Source organism: Aspergillus karnatakaensis, assembly GCF_047715665.1.
Source record: "Aspergillus karnatakaensis strain CBS 102800 unplaced genomic scaffold BJY04scaffold_21, whole genome shotgun sequence".
Taxonomy (NCBI): Eukaryota; Fungi; Ascomycota; class Eurotiomycetes; order Eurotiales; family Aspergillaceae; genus Aspergillus; species Aspergillus karnatakaensis.
This window is the reverse complement of record NW_027395733.1, coordinates 407,331-427,470: the sequence shown is the minus strand read 5'-3', so window position 1 is coordinate 427,470 and position 20,140 is coordinate 407,331. Positions and strand designations below refer to the sequence as shown.

Below are 20,140 nucleotides of genomic sequence, written 5' to 3'. Positions count from 1 at the left end.
AACCCACATACTCCAGAGTCTAGAGTAGCTAAGCGTAGCAGCAGCTGCGATCGACTAGTAATCATCGACGATGCTAGGATCAAGATCAGCAGATCAAGCCAGCAATTGCCTGGTTCGCGGCGGAGAATGCAGCCTGAGAGGTGCTGAGTTGATGGGGATGACATCATTAGCGGTTCCACCAACACAGCTGTTGAATGATTCCCGTACTGTAGCCAAAGAGCCAATGCATCGAGTGACGTACCACTGCTAGCTGTGGTTTTCTTTACCTCTTGCCTTCGCTTCATTCTTTCTTTTCGAGATCTAACGAAGTCTTGGTTTACCTCCGCGGGAACCCTATACTACATTCTACCTACCTATCTAGCTCTGGAAGCTAGTTAGTAGGCAATTGACTGCTATACTACTACAATCCCCCAGATCCAACTCGCATAACACCTGATTTCTCTTTACATAGCCCCAGAGCCTATACCCAATTCACACAAAAACAGCAATCATGCCCCCCCATCCAAAGGGGAACCAGTCCCCCACCCAACACCGGGTCGGCGAGCACTGGAGCGGCAACAACCCAGTGCCCACAATCGGGCGGTTCATCGAGCGCCTGCAGGCCGACCAGAAGGAGCGCGAAGAACATGAAAAGGTCATGGCGAGTAAGAGGCAGGAGAGGGAGAATGCCGAGGGCGCGACGCCGCATCGACCTAGGAAGGTTGGGCAGGGACGGACCCGTGAAGTGACGGATCCGATTACGGGGCGAGATATTGAGGTGGAAGATTTGGATGAGAATGCGATGGAGCCGGTTAAGGACCCAAAGGTTTGTTTTGATTTCAATCTGATGAGTTTGGGTGCTAACAGGGTTCTGTAGCTGGTTGTTCCGAATGCGAATCTGGGGAAGGATACGGTGAGTTTTGTAGCCTCATCGACAGGAGGATTATGCAGCTGACAAGGAACAGTCCGTTAAAGCCGAATCCGACCAGCCTCTTTCGGAGTACAAGGAGAACCAAGATATCACTGCACCCCCCGACCCCATTGCTGAGGGAACGACGTCAGATGTCCCGATCCACGGCGAGCGAACGAATATTCTCTTCTACCCGACGCCAACGATCTCATACAAGCCCATGTTTGAGAGTCTGGAGAAGCGGGGGACTGGCCTGTGTGTTGGGATCGTGTTTGGTATCATTGTACTTGGCCGGACATTCGGTGCCTCGTATTGGGGTCTTATTCCTCTTGCTGCTTGTATTACTAGTGGTGTGTGGCTGTGGGTGCAGGAGGTTATTCGCAGTGGTAGGGAGATGGAGTGGAGTAGTGAGCAGCTACGTGGGCAGGTGGTAAGTTTCTTTACTTGCTTTGATTGATGACAATGCTGATATATCAGGCAACGGCAAACCTGATTCCGGAATCTGTCGAGTGGATGAACACCTTCATGGGCATTATCTGGGGCTTGATCAACCCTGATATGCTCGCACCGGTTGCCGACACAATCGAAGATATCATGCAAGCATCTTCGCCAGGTGTGATTGAGAATGTTCGAATTGCGGAAATCGACCAAGGAAACAACCCGATCCGGCTGCTCAGCCTGCGTGCACTTCCAGATGACCATGTCGAGCAACTGAAAGAAAACGCGCGCCGTGATAACCGGGAGAACAAAGATCCAGATGAGGCAGCAGCTCTTGAAGAAGCAGGAGAGTTCTACAACTTTGAGGCCTCGTTCGCATACCACGCAAAGCCCACTGGTCAAAGCGCATCTGCGAAGGCCCGCAACATGCACATGCAGCTTGTCTTCTACCTTGGTGTCCGCGGACTCTTTGGAGTCCCATTCCCAGTCTTTGTGGAACTCATCGAGCTGGTTGGAACCGTCCGCGGCAGACTCCAGCTCGTCCCTGAAGCACCATTCGTCAAAGACTTGACATTTAGTCTTGCTGGTATCCCCCACGTCCGAGCCGGCTGCATGCCAATGTTCAAAACAGGCGTTAATGTCTTGAACCTCCCTCTGATCTCCAACTTTGTCAACTACGCCATTGGCACCGCCTGCGGCCTCTTCGCAGCCCCCAAGTCCATGACCATGGATCTGAGTATGCTTGCCAAGGGCGACGACATTGTCAAGGACACACAAGCTCTCGGCGTCATGTGGGTTCGTATCCACCGCGCAACAGGCTTGAGCAAGCAGGACAAGCGCGGCAGTGAAGGCGGCGGCAGCGATCCGTACATCAACCTTTCGTTCTCGAAATACGGAAAGCCAATGTACTGCACGCGTGTCATCACTGATGACCTCAACCCGGTTTGGGAGGAGACCGCCGCACTACTTGTCAACGCCGAACTGATCAAAGCGGACGAGAACCTGAGTGTTGAGCTTTGGGACTCAGATCGCCATACAGCCGATGACGTTGTAGGTAAAGTTGAGCTGCCGATACGTGAAATGATCCAGCATCCGTGCCGCATGTACCAGCATGTCTCGAAACTCCAAGGCGTCAATGAGGGAAGCGAGATGCCTGGAGAGTTGCACTGGGAGGTTGGGTTCTTCGGAAAGCCGAAGCTGCGCCCGGAGTTGAGGACTGATGGGCAGTTGAAGGATTTGCCTGAGAACCTCAAGGGTGATCCGAAGTTTGAGGATGAGAAGGGTGTTATCACGACGGAGGAGGAGGAGGCTGTTACGCACACGCCGCCTGATCCTCTTTGGCCTAGCGGTATTCTGAGTGTTGTTGTGCACCAGATTGTGAACCTCCAGCTCAACAATGTCAAGGGCAGTAATGGCAAGCGCAAAGGAAGGGAGTATGAGCCCGCGAAGCCCTTTGGCGAGAACACCGAGGAGCAAGGCGATGAGCTGCCGACCAGTTACTGCAAGATTATGCTCAACGACGAGCTTGTAAGTCCATCCACATCATAATTCCCAACAGCACTAACAAACCCAGATCTACCGCACCCGTGCCAAAGCCCTAAGCTCGAAACCCATTTTCAACGCCGGAACCGAGCGCTTCGTCCGCGACTGGCGCTCCGCCGTCGTAACAGTCACAGTCCGAGACCAGCGTTACCGCGAGCACGATCCCATCCTTGGAGTTGTCCCGCTCAAGCTCTCCGACCTCTTTGAATCCAGCTCCCAAGTCACGCGCTGGTACCCGCTCGACGGTGGCGTCGGGTTCGGCCGCATCCGCATCTCCCTGCTCTTCCGCCACGTCGAGACCAGGCTCCCACCGCAAATGCTGGGCTGGGACGTCGGCACGTTCAAGTTCACCTCCAACAATATCACCGCACAAGGCCTCAACCACAAAGCGAAGATCCGTGTCCGGACGGGTGGGAGCAGCAAGAAGATCCCGAAACACGTCTGCAGCGCCAACGCAGATAACTCCACTTTCGACCTGTCGAACATTGACGTCCGCCTACCGGTTAAACACCGCTACCGCTCACCAGTCGTGTTTGAGTTCGTCACAGCTGGGAAACGCGGGGTTACGGGCTACGCGTGTCTTTGGCTACAACATCTAATCGACAACGAAGATATCGACATCGATATCCCGATCTGGGCGACGAAGAATGGCAAACGGCTTACCCAGAATTATATCACGGAGGATAACCTCGAGAATAAACGCTCACCTGGGCTAGAAGATATCCACGAGATAGGCCGTCTGCGGTTCAGGTGCACATTCTCTCCTGGAATTGATGAGTCCCACGAGCACTTTGTCGTTGATAACCACTCTCGTGAGACGTTCGAGACCTGGGAGGCTTGTGTTTCCGAGGGTGTCCGTTCCCGACACATCGCAGCTGAAGTCCCCGAGCGGACTGAGCAGATGCACGAGAAGTCGCTTCTGCAGGGAAGAGACATCCTCAAGGTCGCGGACGAGAAGGAGCGAAAACGGTGGATTGACAAGGAAGGGCACGACTGGAGCGGCGCGTTCGGGGAAGACCCGGTGAAGCAGCTGAAAGATCAGCAGCAGACAGTTAAGCCGAAGCACCCGCACGAGGATCTGAGCGGTGGTGGCCCCGGCCAGGGTGACGGCGTCATGCATCTTCCAGAAGAGGAAGACGAGGGGAGTCAATCCGATACATCTGATTCCTCGAACGAGGCAGAGGGCCCTGAGCTCCCAGCGCAGCACCCCGCAGCCATGAATAACACTGCAGCCCAGAAAGACAACGACAGCGGCATCGCCATCGCAAACTCCGATCCTACCGCCCCAGCCGTGATTTCAGAACCTAGGGCTAGTATCAACACCGTCCAGACGGATACCACAACGAACACCGCAGCCTCCAGCTCGACGATGTCCACGACGGCATCGAAGAAAGCTGCCAAGCGCAGCGAACAGCGTCAGCAGCGGGGCATGATGCAGTGGAAGCCAGCCCGGAACGCGGTCTTCGCGAAGGACGAGGCGAAGTATGCGCTGCGCAAGGTCAGGCAGAAGTTCGGGGGCGATCTGGCGGGCAGGGAGCCGGATATCGAGACGGAGACGGGGAGCTAGATTCTCTTTCTTGTTGAGAGAGTAAGGTGGTTTCTTTTGTATGATATAACGTGGTGCGATCTCAGACTGGTTCTACTGTTTTGATCTTTCTCGGTTGCGTCTGTTGGGATTAGCAGGTACCTTGTTCTCTATTTCTTAGGTTATACTCATGAATGACTATCTATTAACACATCTTGATCTTCCTGATAACCATTGACTTCGTCCCTCAATCTCTATCATCTACAGATAGATATGGCATATATAGTAAACCAAACAAAACCCTCACTCGCCCAATCCAGCCACCCCCCTCGCCGCTTTACCGGCGGGTATCAATATTTTCCTCGATCCATAGATCCATACAACCACCAGCTAAACACCCCCACACCACACCATGCCCCCCGACGAAACAGAACAGCAAAAACGCGAAGCCGACAACAGCGCCCTCCTCTCGGCAATCCACACCCATGACACCGCAGCAACCCTCCACCTCCTCCAAAACGGCGCCTACCCAGACGGCAACAGAGACTCCTGCTCGCCCTCTCCTCTCTCTGAAGCAATATTGTCAAAACAAGTAGAGATAGTGAGATCGTTCGTGGACCACGGCGTGTATCCGCGGATTTGCGAGCTCGGCTCAACAGAGCTCCACCACGCTGCGTCGACAGGCGATGTTACTATTTTGAGTCTACTCCTCGAGCATTGGAGGAGGAATGGCTAGGTGTCGAACCCGTCGTATGACAGTTCGCCGGCGCACTATGCGGCTGCGAGGGGTCATTTGGAGTGTTTGAAACTGCTTGGGCGGTTTGATGCGGAAAGTGAAGATGGGGTGCCTGACGTAGATGCAAAGGACGGGTTAGGCTGGACGCTGCTGCATACCGCTTGTGCCGGTGCGCTTTCTTCTGTGGGCCCTGAACTTGTCTCGAACGTGGACTCCGATTCCAACTCTCAGCTTCAATCGAGATGGCAGGGCGCGGTAGAGGTCGTCCGGTACCTCTGTGCCAAGGGGGCCGATGTCACGGCCCTATCTACCACCGCAAAGGAAACACCGCTATACCTCGCCGCCTGTGCGGGGAATATCGGCGTGATAAGAGAGTTACTGCGCTATTCGATCTCGTCCTCGTCGGACGAAGCAAAATCCTCGATTGCCAATATCCTGACCCAGAGAAACCGCTTCGGCGAAACAGCCCTCCACGCAGCCGCGTACCATTGTCCTCTATCTGCACTCGAGATGCTGGTTGATGCCGGCGGCGATATCCACGCTCGGAGCTACTCTAACGCGACTGTTGTCCATCGCGCCGCTGAAGCGGGCAGAGTCGATTCTGTACGGTGGATCCTGAATCACGGCAGCCTAACTGTCGACGAGAAAGGTAGTCACGGGTGGACGCCACTGCACTACGCTGTCAATGCGAACAGGGTCGAGATGGTCAAGTTCCTCCTTGAAAGCAAAGCAGACGTCCACGCCGTCTCGAATCCAGGAAATCACACACCCTTACATCGCACCGCTTCATACCATATAGCAGACGGCGAGGAGGACCTCTCTCTGCAAAATAACGGACAGGATGATCCCACTGTCATGAGGCTCCTTATCGAACACGGCGCCAACATCCACGCCCTCGCAGATAGCACAACGCTAGTCGGGGACTGGGCTCGGGGGGAAGCCCTACACGAATGGACATATGGGCAGCCCTCTCAAGAGGACTCCGACCCCGACCCCGAGTCTTTCCATGAAGATGTCTACCCACTCCACTGCGCCGTGGCATCCAACAACATCAACCTAGCAAAACTCCTCCTTGGCTCTGGCGCAGATATCAACGCCCGAACAACGGAAGCCGGGAGTACAGCATTGCATCTCGCATCTGTAGAATATACAGGCGAGATGCTGGTCTTTCTTATCGAGAACGGAGCGGACTGGAAAATAGAGGATTATCACGGGAGGAAGATGGTGCATTTTCTTCTTTACGAATGTCGGCGGGAGCCAGAGCGGGTGAAGAAGTTTTTCGTCGAGCAGGGCCTTTACGAGGCTGAGATGGAGGCGGAACTTAACGCTGTTTGGCCGGCTTGTAGACTCGTTAAGGGGGTGAGTGGGGTATGAATTTGTAGTGTCTATCGAGCACAAAAAGAGGAAACCATCTGGATGATGGACTACCTACTTGAGAGCTGCTTAGCAAACACACCATTATAACCTAAGCCCCTGGACTTTCTTAAATGAAGTGCTAGACTTGAGGTAAAGTTGAGCCCTAGTGCTTTGACCTCATTATCTCGAACCTTCCTCGATATGATAGGTAGTACTCTGGGTATCCATCAAACGCATGCATCATGCATGCAGGCCTGTCTATCCTCATCTCACCTCATCCCATCCCATCATACACCCCCTTAGCATGAATCAGAGTAGCGGTCTGCAAGTCTGAAAATTTCCCTTTGTTGATAAACACACCAGCCAAGACAGACGCACAGGAGCTGGAAACATATGTACCTGGATGTACCTAGTACATGGCTGCAAAGGTACACAAACAACAATCAATCCTCTCTCCCGCCCCGAGGTCTGCCGAGTACTCGGCACACTACTCCTAAGTTCCTAACGAACGAGTAAGTGCCAGCACTAGCCTTAGTCCTGGGGGTCAGGTGTACCTAAGTTATGATCTATCAAAGAATTCAACAACATCAACATCACCTCTCGTCGCTAAATCATTGAATCATCTTTAGGTATGTCCCTCTCGTATCGGAATCCGGGGCTAGCTACCTAAGAAAAAAAAAAGTAGCTATCCGCCACCTACATTGGAACTCCAACTCCAACTCCAATTCCAAGATAGGATACACATCGAGATCGCCGCGTAGTCCTCGTACTCGTATTTCGCGCCTTTCTCTCTCTCCACTCTCTCGTCTCGCTTGGGGACCGGTAGCAGTAGCCCAGTTACTGGATTCGCAGGATCCGACCCGTCCCGAACCGGACGGAGCCCGTATCTGGACATGGGCATGGGCATAACCAACAAATTACAATTGACCCCCGGATCCATTGATCTGTGGGCAATTTGGAAGGAAAGAGGGAAAGGCGGGGGGGGAGGGAGAGGCAATGCAGGACCACTCCACTGCACTACTTCGTTTGCAGAGATGTTCTTTGAAGGGGTTCGGTCTTATGCGTCTCCGTGGTCCATGTGATTGTGAGGGACTGAAATGGTACTTACTACCTACTACCTACGACCTCGCCTTAGCGCCTGGATACGACTCAGATAGGTAGGTAGGAAGGATCCGACATCGACGTCTTTCAATCGGTCATGTCTGGGATCTTTTACGAGGGATTTTCGTGTGGGGGAGTTAGAAGTCTTGATTCATGGAATGGAATATTGTAGTGAGGAATGACTCTCGAGAGGAAGAGTAAGGAATAAATTAAGAGAAATGTATCCAACGAATCGAAGCCGATGGGTTGGAGAAGAAGAGAGAAGAAGGTAAGAATATAGAAGAAAAGAGAAGAATAAGAAGAGATAATAGAATACTCGTATCCGGAGATGCAAATATAGATAGACCCCAACGATCTATAAATAGGAAACGCCTGCCTGGTCGGAGTCAGATCGCCGGTGTCGTTACTGACATTCTGACAGTAGGGCTCATGCCAGGAGATGTGATGTGGAGCAAGATGAGATGTGGATGAAGAGGCACCCCCGTGCGAGTTAGTCTGCTAGACTACCGCTCCAGCATACCCAGCGCTAACAGCATAGCCACATTGGCCATGCGGGGCGATGCTAAACTGAAAGAAAAAGATAATGAAAGAAGGTATGCTCTATGAAGCTGGGGACGATGCATAAATCGTAAGCGGTGAAAATGCGACGTACATGGCGATGCAGATGCAAATGCAGATCAGATGCAGATGATGGATGACGGGCCCACCGGCTAGTTATTGCGGTGGAGCGGGGTCCGGGCGTGATATTGAGAGAGTGGGTTTCAAGGAAAGAGCGGTGTTGCTGTTTGCTTGTGAGGTGTCATTATTGTTGTTTCGAGGGATGGGGAGAGAGAGTTTGGGTGGTTTGATGGTTGGTGTGGAGGTGGTTTCTTCGAGAGGTTTCAGCACCTGCTCTGAGGACGGAGTTGTTTGAGAAATTGACTCTGGTGCTGGTTCTGTAGCGGGTGTGGCGTCTCCTATCGGGCCTAATGTCCACTTCCACTCGCGACGGCGCTTGAGACGACCTTGTCGGGGGGTTTGTGGTGTCGCGGCGTATGGATCCTCCAGGCCCTCCATGCGAGCGATGGCACGGACCTGCCTCTCAGCGCTGCGATACTTTCGCTTCTTCTTGTCCGTAGATTTCGAGGTGCTCTTCCCTGTATCGTCATCGGACGGTGTAGTCTCCGAGGAGAGCCCGCTAGAGGTGGAATAATCCGAGTCGTCGTCGGAGCTCGTCTCGCACGACCCAGTCTCATTGTCGGAGACGATATCCGAGTGTCGCGTGGTGAACCTGACGGTCTTGATTTCCTCCTCGAGCGGAACCCGATAGCTGACCTGCTTTTTGCTGGGAAAGTATACTCTGCGAGCTGTCGACCCGTTTGTTCCGTTCTGAACGGCTGTACTTTGTCGCCGTTTCGAGTCGATGAGGGAGTTGCGGAGGATGCTCTTGACGCCGAGCGGGAGCTGGTACGGGTTGCTGGAAGTATACGGCGACGAGGGTTTCGAGAAACGGCTTGCTCTCGACGGGGACGCGGTTGCCGACGACGGATAGGCAACGTCGTAGGCATTTTTAAAGGTATTCCGGACGGTAGGTGATGCTGTGGCCCCGCCAGCTAATGAAAGCGACAGGCCCGTGGTCGAACTGCCAAACGAGATCGGCAGCGAGGAAGTCTGAAGAGTGAGTTTTGGGCGGGTAAGTGTCGGCCGACTCGGGGCGTTCGATGTGAGGGCGCATGACATGTTGGAGTGCGATAGTGAAGACTGTGAAGGGGCAGAAGCCATGATGGGGAGAGGCGATGGCTTAGTGTCGGGGAGTGGGAGAGGGAGATGCGAAGGCTGGGGCATTTGGGTAGCGAGCATGGCGGGCGGCGAGACGGTGAGGGTAGCAGGGATAGTAATAGTAAGAATGCTACTCGGTAAAGGACAAAGAGAAGAGAAGTGCTGACGCAGGGCTGTCACAGAAGGCAGGATTGGCGCAGTTGTGAGAGGAGCAGAGAGGACGAGCACGGCAGTGCGCCCCGCACTCAGCGCTTAGAGAGTTGGGTGGCTGAGGGTTATATCCTCCAGATCTTTCTGTCCTCAGGAGTCGATGTAGGAGTGGCAAGATATATTCAAGTCGCGAGAAAACAAGCGAAAGAGCGAGGAATGAGGAAAAGAAGAAGAATGAAAGAAAGCGAGGGCGCTTCGCGGGAGTCGAGGATCCCGATTTAGAAAAGGATGACGCCGTTGCGGAGTCGCCGCGAAATCGATATAAATATCTCGGATTTGTTGGACTCAACTGAAGTCTCCAGGCAGGTACATTCTCTGCAATTAATTGTACTCCATCAGAGGATCAGATCTATCTGTTCAAACTCCAGTGTCGCCTTCCCCGTAGCTATTGAGGGTAGGTGTGAATATGGAGGACGATCGCAAAAAGTGGCAGTTCTATTCTTAGCCGCCAAAGAGAGAGTCTAGGCCTTTTCCAGCCATATCAGCTGCATTATCATCCCACTATTTCCAACTATAATAAGCCCACTATGATCGCTGGATGGTGGCAATTTACCCTCTTCAGTGTTATGTATATACATACTGTACCCTGTTCAGTCAGTCAGCTACCAGGAGGCCTAGACCGTGGAGTGAAAATTGGACTGTCTCAACACGACTCAGATCTGCCTCGACCAGACTTTGCTATACCGAGGATCAACCATCCGACCACTAACAATGCCGTAGAGTTGAGACAGCTAAGGACAGATGGCTTTTATTTACTCACTACCATGGGTTGCTCTTCTGCCTGATATCAGGTAAATGTCTCACCCATACTACTATTACTAACAGCCATCAATCATATCAACACAAGATCCTTAATCACACAGACGGGTATAAAACAATCAAACAAACAACAACCAACAGACTACCCCTTCTGCCCAGGATTATACCCAGGCGGAGCATCGCCCTTCTTACTATACCCCGGCAAAACCTCCCCCCGACTCTGCACCCCACTCTCACTAGGCCCAGGCAAAACAACAACCGGATGGCTCCCCTTCGCCTTGAACTTCTCCCCCACAACATTCCCCTCAACCTCCCAGATCAGCTCATGCACGCGCACGATATTGTACGCCGCGATGTTCGGGTGCAGCCCGCCCCTGGTGAATCTAAAGTCCAGAATCTCGCCGAGATTGAGGTAGGCAGTTTGCGCCTCGGGCCCGGCTTTCGTCCCCGGGGTCAGCGTGACGGATGCGTCGCGGCCCAACGCGGCGATCGCGTTCGACTCTATGAGCTTGACGTCGCTGCTGGAGTTGTTGAAGTCGTGGCGCTGCGCCTGCACGGATGTGCGCGGTTTGACGCGCATCGAGAACGAGGTGATGGCGAGTTGCTGCTGGATGTTGTAGATGCTGTCGCTTGTTGCGCTGGGGATGGCCTCGAAGACGAGAGTGAGCGGGATGAGGTTGGTGTTCTCGACTTGCAGCACGTGTGGCAGGTGCAGCGTCAGGTCGAAGGTGAGCTTGGGGACCTTGGCAGATGAGAAGAGCTGTTTCGTTTTCTGGCCGATTGAGAGCTCTTCCATGCCTGGTGCTAGGCGGTACGCGACGATGGATTGGTGCGTGCGGTAGGGGCGCAGTGCGAAATCTGTGACTGGTGGTCCTGGGTGTACGTTGGCGAGCGGGAATGGCGCCGTAGCGATTTGGACGTCTCGCTTCGTTCGTCCCTTGTGCTGGTGCACGAGTTCGATCTGCGCCTGTACGTAGTACTCGATGAAGGCGGAACATCTCGCGCGCTTGAGCATCATTTCGGATGCGGAATAGTCAAAGGTTCCTGGTGGCGGGAATGACGCGCCGTCTGCACCACCCGGCGAGACATAGTACTTTCGCTCCCCAGCCTGTCGGACGTCCGTGACAATCGGTGGGATGGTGAGTGTGAACGGCCATGATGCGCCCTCACTGCCTTCGGGAATGTGAAGAGGGGCACCAGATAGTAGGAGCTGATTGTTGACTGGCGCACTCAGGCAGTCGAAGGAACTTCTATACACATACTCGGCGTTTCCTCTACGCTGCTTCAGCTTGACCTTTGTTCGGCCGTGAAGTGTGACGATCAGTCTTGCTTCGGGTGCGACGCCGGATGCAGTGCGGTGGACCCGGCCGACGATGGTGTCGCCGGGGCGGAAGGCGGCATGTTTGGGGCGTTCTAGCTGGATCCCGAGTGCGGGAGTAGACACTGCTTGAGTTTGAGGCATAACGTTGATGTTTGCTTTTGAATTACGTGAACTGGCGATGGGAGTGTTATAAGTTTGCAGTGGAGAGCCCTACAGACACAGCCCCGGAATTTTGGCCCCGAACTGTGATGCTAAAGGAAGTGATCGCCGTGATGATGCAGCAATCTGCCAATCACTCATCAAAACTAGCTTGAGTCAATGAGATAGAAAGAGTAACGTCATAAACTACAGTACAAACAAGAGTTGAGAGTTGATGCAGGTTCAGGTTCAGGTTTAGACTTCTGATGCGAGACATCACATGACCTGTAGACCCAATCGGGCTAGGCTGAGATGCCCTTGACAGCAAAATCTCGTTGAGAAAAAATCTCTTTGAGGAGAAACAGGCCAGCATGAGAAGAGTCTTTCAGTCATCGACTCATCGCTGCATAGGAGGTAGTATCTCAAAGACCTTTGGCTTGTATTCGCGACCGAGCGCGAGGTTCCCGGCCACCACATCCCAACTTGCACCTGCCGTTAACACCAGACTCTTTACTTTATCCTGTCAACCACTACGGCTTCAACAGCCACAACAGCCACTTCACTCACAGCAACCACAGCAATCCGCAACCATGACCAACTCGGCCCAAAATGCTGGCCCTCTGCCATACAGTGCTTTGGAAGGGAAAATCCATCCCAAACTTTTGAAAGCCACCGAAGTGATGAACTACGACCTCATGACCCCTGTGCAGCAGCGTGTTCTGACTGAACTCCCCAACCTGCGCAGTGACCTGCTCGTCCAGGCAAAGACGGGAACCGGCAAAACTGTTGCTTTCTTGCTCCCTGCATTGCACAACTTGCTGAAGGGTGATGTGCCAGCACCACGCGGCAAGGTTGCCATCCTGATTCTCACGCCGACGCGAGAACTCGCGCTGCAAATCAAGACAGCATGCGATCAGCTCACATCACAACTGGCGAAACCGTTGGAATGCCACTTTGCTGTTGGTGGAACCTCCAGAAATTCAGCCCACTCCAAGTTCATGGCGGGAAACCCATCCGTTCTAGTCGCAACACCAGGCCGACTGAACGACTACCTCTCTGACGCTGACACAGCCGAGAAGCTGTCCGACATCCAAACCCTGATTCTGGACGAAGCAGACACTATGCTGAACACCGGATTTTATGAGTCCGTGAAGCAGATTCTCCATTCGCTTCCACCCAAGCTCAGCGGCTGGCAGGGTATGTGTTTCTCAGCCACAATGCCACCCAGGGTCAAGGAGGTGGTTGATCTCGTCCTGAACCGGAACTACACTACCATCTCAACTGTGGATGAGAATGAGTCTCCGACCCATGAGCGAGTGCCCCAGTTTTCCGTTATAATCCCCGGTGTGGAGCATACTTTTACTGCACTCTACGCCCTCCTCCAGCACGAGACCACTCCCCAATCAAAAGTCATTGTCTTCGGCTGCACAGCCCGGATGGTGGCCGTATTTGCTGCCCTCGCCTCAGCAGGCCTCACCCCGCTAAAATCATTCGAAATCCACTCCCGACTAAGCCAGAACGCCCGCACGCGCGCCGCCAACGAATTCAGAGATGCAAAGTCCGGAATCCTCTTCGCATCGGACGTCGTCGGCCGCGGCCTGGACTTCCCCGACGTCGACCTAGTCCTGCAAGTCGGCTTCCCCAGCAGCGGCGAACAATACGTCCACCGCGTCGGGCGGACCGCGCGCGCCGGCAAAGACGGCCGCGCTGTGATCCTCCTCACGCAGGATGAATCCGTCTTCATGCGCAACAACCGCCAGCTCCCGATCAAGCCGCACCCCAGTGAAGAATCCATCAACAAGCAGGCTCTCGCCTCCGCGGACCTCGTCCACGAGCTCTTCTACAAAGTCGACGAGGACACGAAAGCCCGCGCTTACATGGCCTACATCGGGTTCCTGGCCGGCGGCGGTCTCGCCAAGACCATGCGTCTGGAGAAGGTCGACCTTGTCCGTCTTGGTAATGCTTTGGCTGTCAAGGGAATGGGGTGCCCTGAGCCGCCGATCGTGGATAAAATGATGGTCGGCAAGGCTGGTTTGAAGGGTATCCCGGGGTTCAATTACGGCACCAAGGAGGAACAGCTTGAGCGGCAGTTGCTACAGAAGAAGGCGAGGGCCGCGCGGGGCCAGCAGAAGCCGAAGAGCGAGCAGAAGCCGAAGAGCGGACAGAAGCGCGAGGGGGAGAATGCCGGTGGGAAGGAGAAGAATAGCAGGAACAAGAGGAGGTAGTGGGAGCATTGCCTAGATTGGAGTTGGAACGGAAACGGAAATATGAATAGATTCGGGATGAAAGGCTTTACTCTAGGAAAGCAGTGGCGGCTCGGTTTTCTTTGGCGTCGACTTGAGGTAGATACGATACGATACCCAATTTGCCTGCTGTTTTCTTTAGACTAGATAGATGGATGTAATACAACGAATTCTCTTTCCATTCTTGCCACGACAGCAAATCATACCTACATATACCATCACTTCCCTCCTCACCCTCTGTCCTCGACTCGAATCAACCCTAAATAGATCTGAAACCGAAGTTTCCATCATCCAGTTAGATCAAGCTCACAGCACCCCAGCCCGCAAAGCCCCGGCCGGCGACATACCTTCTCCTTCCAATCTATCTAGACATCGACGGAGATGAGATGAGATGTCTATCCAGCATAGAAATTAGAGACAACCACCAACCTCGGAACGAGTGTTCAAGACCCCGTTCGAACGGTTCCAAGTTCCAAGTTCCAATTCAGGCTCCGCCACCCGGCCACCTGCACGCAGGCAACGAACGGAGTATGATGATGGCCTCTGCGAGTGGAATAGTGCTTGGTAGGTTTTTTTGCAGTGGCGGGGCTAGTTAGTGGGCCCTACTGTACTATCCTATCCTATCCTATACTACTGACTATTAAATATACTATACAATACAATAGTGCAGAGCTTGATTTTGATCACCAGCGATGAGCCTTCTGCATCATGGCTGAAACCACTCTGATACCGGGACCGAGGACATGTCTCTCTATCGGAAACGACAACTGGCTTGCCTTGTAGTTGCCTCCCGTCCTAACCGATATATATGGGATTGACGTAAAAAGCTATTGAGGTTGACGTTAGTGGTGTAGTGGGTCGTTGAGTGGACATGTCGTACTCTTACTCTTGCTCTTGCTCCGGCTCTGACCCTTTTCTACTGCGTAGTTCAGATGTAGTCGCATTTACGATAGGGGCTGGACTGGATGGCTCTTTTGGTTAGTCTGAAGATCTGTAATGGGAGTTGATATCATGCATAGTATCAATCTAAATATCTATATATGCAAGAATGTAAGATATGAGGGGTAGACTCTATATACCCTGAGCAAGAAACGAAGAAGAAAAGACTGAAGACAGAGATGAGCGAGAGCTGAACGTCAAAGAAATGGTGTAATGCGAAGAGTATTAGAAAGGTACTGTTTTGGAGGGAGAAGAGAAAGTGGACTGCAGTGGAAGCAGGAAACGAACAGAACAGAAAGAGAAGCAAAAAGTACACAACGAGGAGAGACAGCCATGCAAGCACATGTCTCTCAAAACAAACAACAGGTGGAAGACCAGCAGAAGAGAATATACCTACTCCCTCTTCACCTTCCTCCCCTTGGGCACCCTCGCCAACCAGTAAAAGAACACCGCCGCCGCGACATTGAACGCAATATACACGAACAACAACCCGAAATCCCTCCACCGGTTGGCCCAATCGATATTGATGCCCGCCAGGAAATCATTCGTCTCCGTCATAGCACAGTACTGACACGTGCCATCTGACTCTCCCAACAGGGCCCCTCCCATAGTCTCCAGGTACCCGCCCAGAAACTCCTCGCAAGTGCTCCCGTTCACAGCCGGGATGGCGACGATTTCATTGTCCGCGCATATCATTGGTGCGTTGGCGAGTGTTGTCCCTAGGAACCCCTCCACGACATATGTAAACGGGTTCACTCTGTACATGAAGATCCAGAAGCCCGGGAGTGCATCGGGGCCCGCGAGGACACCGCAAAAGGCAAACATCATGATGAAGACCAGAGTTAGAACGCCGCCGGCGATGTCGGGGTTGGGAAGACCCGCTATCAGCATTATGGCGAAGGTGGTAGAGAACATGAAGAAGAGCCAGACGTGCAGGAAGATGGTGATGCCGCGGGAGTGCACCTGGTCGGTCCATTCGCCGTTGCGGTAGAGGCCGATGGGGAAGTACCAGCAGATGAAGCAGAAGACGGACATGATCTGTTTTCGTAGTTAGTGAGTGATGCTGATCTGGGAGGGAGGGGGAGGGAAGGCCCATACGGTATTCCATACTGCTTCTACAATGAGCATGCTGCTGATGAAGGACTGCCATGAGTAGGCTTTGGAAGGTCGTTCGCGGGCCTCGTAGAGTGTTCGCTGGTCGCAGAATAGTGGGGAGACTTGCTCGACCAGTTGCGGGAAGATGGTGAGGAAGAGGAAGACGCCAAACATTTGGTTTTGCAGGCCGCGGGCTGTGTTGTCGCTGTTAAGGACGGAGAGACCGATGAAGAGAGCCTGAGATTGTATCAGCATATGTTCACCCGGGGAGAGAGCTGATACAAAACTTACCGCTCCTGCAGTCAGGATGAACTTGGACATGATATAGCGCGGGCTTCGCCAGAAGTGTTGGAACAGACGTTTGGTGACTTCATACTGCTGCGTCATGTAGGGAGCGGCGAATGCCTTGTACTGTGCGGGATCCTGGTTCTCCGTGGACGTGGTCTTTGCATTTGCGGCCAATCTGGAGAGCTCGCCCTGCACTTGCTGGTACTCTGGGGATTCTCGCCAGACGGCCGGCCAGTCGACGCTGGTATGGGCCCCAGGAGCCGCACCGATCACCTCGAGCATGTGTTCCGCCGGATTGGCACCTTCAGGAAGAGGCGGCCCTCCGTTGCGAGTGAAGTAGTCCATCAAAACAGCAGAGTTGGTCCCGATTTCACCAAAATAGACAGTCCTTCCCCCCTTCGCAAGCAACAACAACCGATCGAATCGCTGGAACAGCATCGCCGAAGGCTGATGGATCGTACATAGAATGGCCTGCCCGCTTTTTGTCAGTTTCTCCATCAGATTACAAATCGACCATGATGTCTGGCTATCAAGCCCTGAGGTCGGCTCATCAAGGAAGAGAAGTAGTTCTGGGCGGGCTGCGAGCTCGACGCCAATGGTCAGGCGTTTGCGTTGCTCGACGTTGAGGCCTTCGCCAGGCACGCCAATAACTGCGTCTGCGTATTCTTCCATGTTCAAGAGATTGATAACGGTGTCAACATAGGCGATACGTTCCTCGCGGGAATACCGTGCAGGCTGTCGCAGGATTGCACTGAATTGGAGGGCCTCACGCACGGTGGAGGCTTGTGCATGGAGATCCTGTTGTTGTACATAGCCCGTTTTACGCTGGAAGGAGTCGTCGCGCTGGCAGCCGTCAACGAGCATGTCACCTGTGACTACGCCCATGGTGACACGGCAGGCGAGGACATCAAGGAGGGTTGTTTTGCCTGCACCGGAGACGCCCTGTGGCTAGTTAGCATGCTGTGTCTCTACTTTCTATCCGAAAGAGAAGGAAAATTAGAGTCGTCCACTCACCATGAGAGCCGTCAATGTCCCAGGCTTCACCCAGCCATCGACGTTATCCAGAATCCGCCGCGGTTCATTCTTGATCTTGATATCATAGCACACATCCTTCCAGTGGAAGACAGCCGTCTGCTTTTCCACATCAGCTGGCGTACTCGCATCGTCTCCACCGCGTCCAGACGCTGCCCTCTGGCCCTGCGGTGCCTCAACATCCCCAGGATTCTTGCGCCGTCTCTTCATAGACTCGCCCGTAAACACCAAAACCTCTCCCTTCGATCGCTCGGACGCCACATACTCACTAGCGACAAGATGCAGCACCATGAAGAACACACCTAGCGCAATTAAAATTCCCAAATTGCGCCATTTGTGCGAGTTCACGAACCCATATGAGCTCTGCAGGTACGCCGCGCCTTCAACGAAAGATTGTCCGGGGACTGAGCCCGCAACATTGCAGGCGCGTTCACTAATAGACAGCGAGTCGTAACCGGGCCCTGAAGGAACAAGCGCAGAGCACTCAAACTCCCGCCCGACGAACTCGTTCAGATACACGCTTTCCAGGCCATAGAAGACGGGATTTATCCAGCGAAGCCAGCCGAGCCAGACTTGCATGTAACCTGGTGGGATCGCGAAACCGGTGTAGAGGACCAGGACGAGTAGGATGATGCTTGCCGGTGCTAGGGCCTGCTCCAGGCTTTTCGTGACCGAGCCGATGAGACGGAACATCATGGACATGACGATAGTGAGGGTAAAGCTGAACAAGAGGAAAATGAAGAAGGGACCTGCTTCGCGACGTAGATTGCACATGAAATACAAGGTGATATTCATGAGAAGGCTGTTGACAATTTTATAGGGGAGGTCGGTGATCATCGCAGAGATGGACTCTGCACTGGCATGGTAAAACGCGTAGCGGGTGTGTTTCTCAACAATCTTGCGCTTTGCATACAGGGTCATGATCTCGAGAATTCCGCCAAAGGCGTTCATTAGGATGATCATAAACATCAGGATTGCGCGGCGAAAGAAGCTTGATGTATCTTCGGAAAGGTTATAGAAGATGCTAGCGATAATGAGGGCCTCGAACAGGTTGCACACAAGCATTGTTATAGTGATGGAGGGGTCTCCGAGAAGGAGCTTCCAGCTGCGCCAGAAAGTGAGGGTGATTTGCTCCCAGTAGGAGAGGTTGTACGGGGAGCTTGCACGCTGCTTGGTCGATTGGTCCAGACGGCGAGACTTGAAGAATTCTTCGTGGTGCTGTCCGTCGAATGGATGGTCTGCAAGGTACTGGTCGATTTCAGATAGTAGATGGGACCGCTGTTGGCTGGCTTTCCAGACTCTTGCAAAGTCGTCCGCTGTTCGGGGCACTTTGGCTTCCCAGCCTGGTCGGACAACATGTTCGCTGGGGCTGGTCATGGAGGTGAGGAAATCGGCGGTGGTCTGCTGATCAGGACAGACGAAGCCCAGGGCCTCAAAGTAGGCTTTGGCTTGATCGCTCCTGCCGAAGAAAATCTGGCGGCCATCATACAGCACGACCACTTTGTCAAATAACTGCAGTGCGGTCAGTCTCTCATTCAGGGAAGGGATGAAGGGGAAGTCCTACATCGTACGCAGCTTGAGGTGCCTGATAAATCGCAACACACGACGTGCATCCCATGATATCAGCCTGGGTCCTCAGAGTGCGACAGAACTCCACCGCGTTGGCACTGTCCAGACCCCTAGTACTATTATCCCAACACTGCAGCGGCGAGTATGCCAACGCCGCCTCAGCAATCGTGACACGCTTCCTCTCACCTCCACTGACACCTCGCACAAAGTCGTTACCAACACGGGTATTGATCGTATGAGAGATACCGAACATCGCCATGATCACATCACGCAAGTGCTCTGCGTACTCCCGCTTTAAGGTCCCCCCCGGGATATTCCTCGGGCAACGGGCACGAGCGGCAAAGTAGAGTGTATCGCCGACAGTAAAGTGCGGGAAATGGTGGTCGACCTCGGCGGTGTAAACTGCCTCACCCCGATACGCAGTATGCATGTCCTTCGCGCGGATCCCCTGATAATTCATCACGGCGTCGTCGCTAACATGGAACCCATAGGTGTCGCCCGCGATCGTTTTCAGCAGCGAGGAGCAGCCTGAACCTGGCGGACCAAGCACGCAGAGCATCTCGCCGGAATGCACGAGACCCTCAAAGTCAGTGAGGATATCCACGCGTTGTTTTTTGCTCGACCCGAGCAACGTCTTAGCCAGGGCAAAGCCCTGCGTGAACAAATGGGTCACCGTCTTCTGTACATCGATCGCCGAACCGAAACCGTAGACATTGAGATTCTTGTACGCAAGACTTGCAGTGCGCAGTTTATTCCCGGAAGCCGCCTCGACGCGCGCCTTGTAGAATGCCTTGGCCCATTTCCGGGCGTTGAAGTGCTCGCTGGCTGGGTCGAGCTGCGTGCCGGCTGAAAGGGGGAAGAGAGGGCCGACGTGGCTTGTTGATTGGCTGGTTATCTTTCTTGCGAGTTTATGGAGGGAGCTGTCGATGTCGGCGTCGACGTCTTCGCCCTTCTCTTGGTTCGACAGGGAGTCCCCAGACTGGGTGGTGTTGTCTTGACCGACTGTGGTTCCTGAGCCGGGCCGGGGGACTGGAGTTGAAAGGCCGGCGTATAGCTCGAGGCTATCTTGGGGGATCTTCTCACTGCCCATGGTGAGTCTGTGATGGACCAGGACAGCCCTGGTTGCTTGCACGAGTAGTCAATACAGAGGTGGACACGAAAGAGCGAAATGAGTGAGATCAGAACCAGCAGACAAACTCTA

At 53.6% G+C, this 20,140-nt stretch overlaps 6 protein-coding genes across 6 annotated transcripts; 3 read left to right on the top strand and 3 right to left on the bottom strand.

Annotated features, from left to right (window-relative positions):
• The first annotated feature begins 237 nt into the window (after positions 1-237).
• BJY04DRAFT_53207 (C2 domain protein) lies at positions 238-4,670 on the top strand. The gene is made up of 5 exons (XM_073720584.1): positions 238-805; positions 857-892; positions 945-1,319; positions 1,367-2,854; positions 2,901-4,670. The coding sequence occupies exons 1-5, from the start codon at positions 491-493 to the stop codon at positions 4,434-4,436; spliced, it is 3,750 nt and encodes a 1,249-aa protein (XP_073571894.1). The 5' UTR covers positions 238-490; the 3' UTR covers positions 4,437-4,670.
• A 136-nt stretch (positions 4,671-4,806) lies between these two features.
• Positions 4,807-6,504, top strand: BJY04DRAFT_217771 (ankyrin repeat domain-containing protein; the record flags this gene model as incomplete). The annotated part of the gene is made up of 2 exons (XM_073716132.1): positions 4,807-5,082; positions 5,131-6,504. 2 exons carry the CDS (start codon positions 4,807-4,809, stop codon positions 6,502-6,504), a joined length of 1,650 nt encoding a protein of 549 aa, XP_073571893.1.
• A 1,211-nt stretch (positions 6,505-7,715) lies between these two features.
• On the bottom strand, positions 7,716-9,935 carry BJY04DRAFT_187963 (uncharacterized protein). The gene has a single exon (XM_073711139.1). It carries the CDS (start codon positions 9,424-9,426, stop codon positions 8,302-8,304), a length of 1,125 nt encoding a protein of 374 aa, XP_073571892.1. The 5' UTR covers positions 9,427-9,935; the 3' UTR covers positions 7,716-8,301.
• Positions 9,936-10,118: 183 nt separating this feature from the next.
• BJY04DRAFT_187962 (uncharacterized protein) lies at positions 10,119-12,002 on the bottom strand. Its single transcript, XM_073711138.1, has one exon. It carries the CDS (start codon positions 11,774-11,776, stop codon positions 10,457-10,459), a length of 1,320 nt encoding a protein of 439 aa, XP_073571891.1. The 5' UTR covers positions 11,777-12,002; the 3' UTR covers positions 10,119-10,456.
• A 29-nt stretch (positions 12,003-12,031) lies between these two features.
• On the top strand, positions 12,032-14,233 carry BJY04DRAFT_187960 (DEAD/DEAH box helicase). Its single transcript, XM_073711137.1, has one exon. It carries the CDS (start codon positions 12,145-12,147, stop codon positions 13,996-13,998), a length of 1,854 nt encoding a protein of 617 aa, XP_073571890.1. The 5' UTR covers positions 12,032-12,144; the 3' UTR covers positions 13,999-14,233.
• Positions 14,234-15,348: 1,115 nt separating this feature from the next.
• On the bottom strand, positions 15,349-20,029 carry BJY04DRAFT_227521 (ABC-2 type transporter-domain-containing protein; the record flags this gene model as incomplete). The annotated part of the gene is made up of 5 exons (XM_073718643.1): positions 15,349-15,993; positions 16,054-16,287; positions 16,342-17,280; positions 17,353-18,882; positions 18,935-20,029. The coding sequence occupies 5 exons, from the start codon at positions 20,027-20,029 to the stop codon at positions 15,349-15,351; spliced, it is 4,443 nt and encodes a 1,480-aa protein (XP_073571889.1).
• Positions 20,030-20,140: the final 111 nt, after the last annotated feature.